The 6,000-nt window shown below is 36.0% G+C and overlaps 1 protein-coding gene across 5 annotated transcripts in view; it reads right to left on the bottom strand.

Annotated features, from left to right (window-relative positions):
* Nucleotides 1-723: 723 nt before the first annotated feature.
* The window catches only part of ARHGAP15 (Rho GTPase activating protein 15), a 341,387-nt gene continuing 336,110 nt past the window's right edge, over nt 724-6,000 (bottom strand). For all 5 annotated transcript variants that reach the window (XM_085552046.1, XM_085552045.1, XM_085552044.1 and 2 more), the window contains one exon: nt 724-2,003. In XM_085552046.1, the coding sequence (XP_085408172.1) occupies nt 1,820-2,003 (184 nt within the window). In that variant the 3' untranslated portion in view covers nt 724-1,819. The remainder of the gene's footprint in view (nt 2,004-6,000) is intronic.

Below are 6,000 nucleotides of genomic sequence, written 5' to 3'. Positions count from 1 at the left end.
AGGCATAGACTGAACTTCTGACTATCTTTCTTTCAGTCATTTCCACAGGCTATAAACAGCGCCTGGCTTGTTGCTATTAAAAGAGTCTAAAGATGACGATGCTGAAAAGCATTACTGTTTAAGTACTCAAGGCTCAACATTAACATGAAAAATATTTTCTTGAAAGTAAAGTGTATTTGGGTTCTTCAGAAAGTTCGAGTTTCCTTCGGAAATGTTTATGTGGAATTCTTGTGATATATTGGGACAGGTTCTTAGTTTTATATTTTTCATTCTAATTGCTGATCATTACCCCTCAGCTTTGCTCAACTGCAGACCATAGGATGTCAGAAAACATCTTGGGGCCAGTGGGTTCAAACACTTCTTATGTTTATTACTCGGTGTTATTTTCTGCCCATGTTACTACCTGATGAAAGAGACCGGTCTTGGTTAACGATCAGCCCTCATTATATAGATATCTTTACCACAAACGACTGCTCTGTGGAGCAATATATCCTGTATAACACAGTATTTTGTAAAATGACGCTAAGTAAAAAATAGAGTAATCCGTGATCTGCCAAGGTGATACTGAAGACATATCTCTTGTGTGCAGCAGACCTATGCATTAATCCTATGTTTTGGGGTCTTTAATTGCTTTAAATATTTGCTTCTAGATCTGTGTTTCACACATCTTATTTACATGGTTTATTTTTCATTTTGTGAACAAATCGATAACCAGACAGACTCTTTACCACACTGGATTAGTTTTATTTATTCTCTTTGAACTTGATTAAAAAGCTGTCAAACATAAGTCTACATTTTATCAGCAGAATACTTTTACAAAACAGGGTAGGAGATGTGTATAGCTGGAAACATACATTTCAAAATGAAACAATATTTGATATATTCTAGACAGTTACCCTTTTGTTTATCCATGACAACTGAAACTAACCATCAAATGCATAAATTGATTCAAGTCTAGCCAAGTAATCCTAAGGGCATATGAAAAGGCTTTTTTTTAAAGGTCTTTCTAGATGAATTTAATGTAGTTCACCAATAAAGCATCCTCAGGAGCACAATACAAGTGCTACAGAACATGAGATAGCTGGGGAAAGCGGGCAGCTGTACAGTGTGATGAAGAATCAAAATGGATGTTACATTAAAATGAACAGTCATGCAACGTCTTCATTTCATGTACTGCACTGCAGTAAAAACACCAAAGTTCTGATTTCAGTTGTATTTTTTGAGGCACTGTTATGCAAATTGCGAGACTGTGTTTTGTTGGCTTTTTCTTTTTTTTAGTAACTTATTTAAATGTATTAGATTCAATCCTTTTTTCAGTTTGTGGTGTAGGGGAATTGATAATTCATCATGTATTTAACTTTCAATCCATATCAAAGGGAAAGGTAAATTATACTCAAATTCCCTATAAGCTATGCAGTATCTGTTTTAATTTGTTGTGTTTGATATACATATTTATTCCATTTCTCACCAATCTCCTCAATTACTCTTTGTCTTTCTGTGCCATTGCATATGTTGGTAAACAGCATTTTCTATGGTCCTTGGCCATATGCTGTATGCTCAGCTTGCAAAAAACTGACACTTGGAGTGCTAGCATAATGAAACTCTCAAAGGGTTAATGCGGAATACATATAGGCAAATGTTGACAATATTTTTTACTCCAATGTTTGAAAATTAAACACAAAATCATCATTAAGTTTTCACAAAACGAGGCATCTGTCACTTGAAAGAAAAAGAAATATTTCAGAAATATGTTTACAGAAATGTAAAAATATTAGACATCAAGACAGATGTGAACGTTTTCAATAACAGGCCCTGTCTGTCAGTCTTCCTCGGAGCCGAAGATCTTGCTGTACTCACTCAGCATAAGTTCAACTATCTGATTTTGGTACAGCATGTGGACTGCCATGTTCCCTGTCTCCTTTTCAGGTCTAAGGAGTGTTGGTCCAAACACAATTCCTAAGCTTTGTGTTGACATAAGATTCACGGATTCCTTGGCTGCTATCCTGTTGACGAAAGGAAATAATTGGTTAAAAAACAGGGATGTCAAAGGAATCGCTGTTGCATTCAAAGTATACAGAGGCACTTTCCTCTTTCGCTCACTCTCCTACTGGGGATGTTTATCTGGTTGAGTTATTGAAAAGGAAGAAAAGAGGGAGAGAAGTGACAACTTCTGCCAATCTGACAAGTAATGAAAGGTGATTTAGCCACAAGATGTGTGTGGAATGGAGAGCTAAAGACCAACTTAGGATTCACTTATATCAGTGCAAGATTTTCTGCTGCTTTCTTGTGAATGCCAATTATTTCAGGTGTATGTTGTAAGGGAATAACTTCTGGGCTTGTACATTTAGATACTGAAAATAGAGGTTGCCCTTTCTGTTAAGATAATCAAGCAGTGTTAATGGTAACAGTTTTGGTGGCTTCAGGGAAAAGTCTCCTTGCTTCTTGAAGCACTGAAAGAGTCGGGAAAACATAAAAGGGCCCTTAATATAACGCTCATATGAAACACATTCCTTCAGCTAATTTAAATCCAATAAAGTTAGTATGCTCAGAAATGGATTGTGAAATTTATATAACCAAAAAGACTTTTGCGTGCCTTATCCTGACACAAAATTTCTTAAGAGACACTGAGACCACATACCTTAATGGGATGGCTTAGAAAATAATGGTAAGGATTATAACCTTTGATATCTTTATTACCCACAAATTACGAGAGGGGGACCATTATTATTAAAAGTTGATCTTTTGTCTGTATTAAGACTTAATATTCTTGTGAAATGACATTAAGGATTGAGAAGCCCAGTCTAAGAACAATATAGGTTTAATGGATGGAGTTTAGGTAGGCAGTTTTGCATAAATCTCTGCAGCGGTGAGTGTGGACTAAGTAAAAATCCATTTCCTTTCAACCTCCAGAATATCTAACATAGGCTGGAAAGACTAGTAAGTGAATACACATATATTACAAATAAATCACATCATAGCTTTACAGGGAGTATGAACTAAATGTAACTTTAATGTGTAAATTGAATTTACAAATGCTTCCCTAACCTGTTAGCTTTAACTTAAATACTCCAAGCGCACTTCCGAAGCCAAGTTCTACTTTTATTCATCTCTTCCTATTTGTCACTCATTTACCTTTTTAAAATCCAGACGGCAATTTAAAAATCATCACAGCTATCTCTACTTTGCTCTGCCTATTGCTGAATTTTCAGCCACCTAAACTATAAGTGAAACAAACTTCATTAGATGTGGGTTCAGGTACTTGGTGCACGGCACAGCATAAAGCGTCTTCTTGTGGATTTCTGCCAGTCTTGTCATTTACCACGTTCCTTGAACACTGATGCTCGTGGATTTTTCCACATTTAAACAAGAAACATTACTTAGTTCTGCCTCATGCTTTTAACTGTGGTGTCCATTGCACAAAAACACTCTCCATATGGCGCTAATCAGATCGGCTTAATTATTAGTTGCTTAAAATATAGCATCTTTATTATAAATTAAAAACAAAATAAAGAAAAGAAAAAAGTATGCTTCCTCTGTGGTAAGATTAACATATCATCACTTAGGAGTCCAAAAAGTCTCAGAAGTTAGTAGTTTTGTTGCCAAACGGCTGCGTGGGTTTCTGATGGACGTCACACATATTTATCACAATTTAAAACGTTTGTAACGAGTGAAAAAGTTTTCCTGAATACCACTTATGCAGATGGATGTATAAGGAGCTTAAGTGAGAAGTACTTGTTTCCACTGAACTTATTACAGGCTAGATGTTGGAAAACTTATGCAGTATTTTCAGATGACGCATTCATAGACAGGGATGGGGGGGTTCACCAGGGAAAAATCATACTAAGAAGATGGCAATGCCAAGGAACCTGCTATCTGGTTTGTTTTATCGATATGAAGCATGAAAACATCCACATATGTAGGAAGCCTCTAGAACCAACGTTAGTAAAATAATTATTGTGTGGATTAGACCTCTTGAAAATTCTTGACGTTTTCTGTCTCTTCTTGCAATTGCACTTATTTTGATGATCTTACTAACTAAATATATAACTACATATATATAAATATATATACAAAAGCCAAGCAAAAAGGAATACTTATCAGGAAAGTTTGAGTAGTTAAATGATTTGTCGCAAAATACAGATGCTGGAAAGAAAGAAGGAAGGAATTTAATCCAGACTGAAGAAAATAAATATGACTTTGGGACCAAATTGCCTATTTACCGATGAAATTCCATAACTGCTGTTTTTTCCTCCATCCACCAAAAAATTAAGAAATAAAAAAACTGAAGCAAAACAAAACCAAATATACTCAATTAAAACAGTTACTGTAGCTGCCAAGTGAAATTCAGTTAAGAAAAACCTTTAAAAAATGGGCAAGAGTTCCATTTTTTGGCACAAAAGATAAAAGAGCAGAGACAGCAATACACAGTTTGCAACATAAAAAATGAAAGGAAATGACAGACCTATGTCTTGTCAAGCCCAAATGAAAGGAGCAATGATCTGTCAATTTAAGATTATTTTAGAAACAATCTATAATCCAGTGCTATGGATATCAGAACTGTATCAAGAAATTACAGCGCGTTATGGTGTGCAAGACTTTTTCCCCCCCAAATAAGTGAGCTGAATTCTTAATATCAAGAATGGTGTTGGTCCTTAAATATTACAAGCCAGGAAACAGAAAGTACAGAACTCATTATTAATAGTAATGAAATTAATGATGTATTGAAACAGCAGAAGTGTCTGATAGGAGGACTTTAGTGTCAGTGGCAGATATATAAGCAAGAATATTTAGAATTTATGCTTTGGCTGTTGCCAAGGCAACTGTGAGCTGGAAAGCGTGTGACTGAGAACAGGGCAACCCTACAACTGAGAGGGTCATTGTATGGTGAGTTTGGCTTTCTACTTTCATTAAACCTACACCTTTCAAACTGCCTAAATAAAATTGTTATTAATTTTGACATTCGGAAAGCACACTGGATTATTACTTCAAACAAGCTAGGTGTTAGGAAATGTTCTTCATCCATTTCTGCACTGTAGAAATGACTGAGGAGGAGAAAGCATTTCAACAGTGACTGATTCCTCACCATTTTAATGTTCTTACTGCACATAAATAAACAGATAAGTCAGTGTGATTAGGGAGGAAAATCCCATTTGGAAAGGAGCTGTCGTAATGTAAGCTGAAAAGTGGGAGTAGAGCTGCCCTTTGCTAGCTGAGATGGGAATGGTTCCCTCCAACTTAGTACTCCTTTACTGTTCTAAATTATATTTAAGGGTAAATTTTCAATAGGATCAAAGATCCTACAGCTCTTCCATGAACTAGAAATACTGCCTATGATTAAGGGCAGCACTAACAAAATGAGGGTGATTCCTAATTCTGAGAAAAATACTGAGAGTCAGAAAGAGTCATCTGGTAAATACTATGGACCACAATGACAGGTATAGGAAATTAAATTCTCTGAAGCCAGCAAATGACTAAGGGATAAAAGTAGGTTTTCTTACAAGAACCTTGTCCATCAGCATTCTGCACAATATTCTATTTAACTAGTGAAGTCGCTGCCACAAGGGATCAAAACCAAGATGTGAATGGAGGCCAAGAAAGACTACAGATACCTGGTTATATGGAATACTTCCCAGAAAGGAAAGAACACATATTTATGACATCCATTCTCTTGGTATAACAGCTAACTCTACAGGATCAAGAATGGATTGCCCCTTTCTGTGGATTTTGTATCTTTTCTGAATTGTGCTATCAACAACTAGCCAGATGGTTTTAGCTGCAAATTCCTGTTTTGCCTCATCGGGTCAGTTTGCATGTTCCTTTGATTTACTTTACCAATAATTATCCTCAAATTATCCAATATTGGTTTCCTATACCTAGTCAGAGATACGCAAATACGATGTTTTATCTTCAGAGCTCTGTCCTGAGGATGCCTCAGCTGCCTTGTCAGCTGAGTTTACTCACCTCAAATATCGCTGCCTGAACAGACCTTATCACCACATG

The sequence above is a fragment of the Coturnix japonica genome, chromosome 7 (genome assembly GCF_054131305.1).
Source record: "Coturnix japonica strain WE chromosome 7, WE-NBRP24, whole genome shotgun sequence".
Taxonomy (NCBI): Eukaryota; Metazoa; Chordata; class Aves; order Galliformes; family Phasianidae; genus Coturnix; species Coturnix japonica.
The sequence above is the reverse complement of the archived record's forward strand: the minus strand, read 5'-3'. Positions and strand labels throughout refer to the sequence as shown.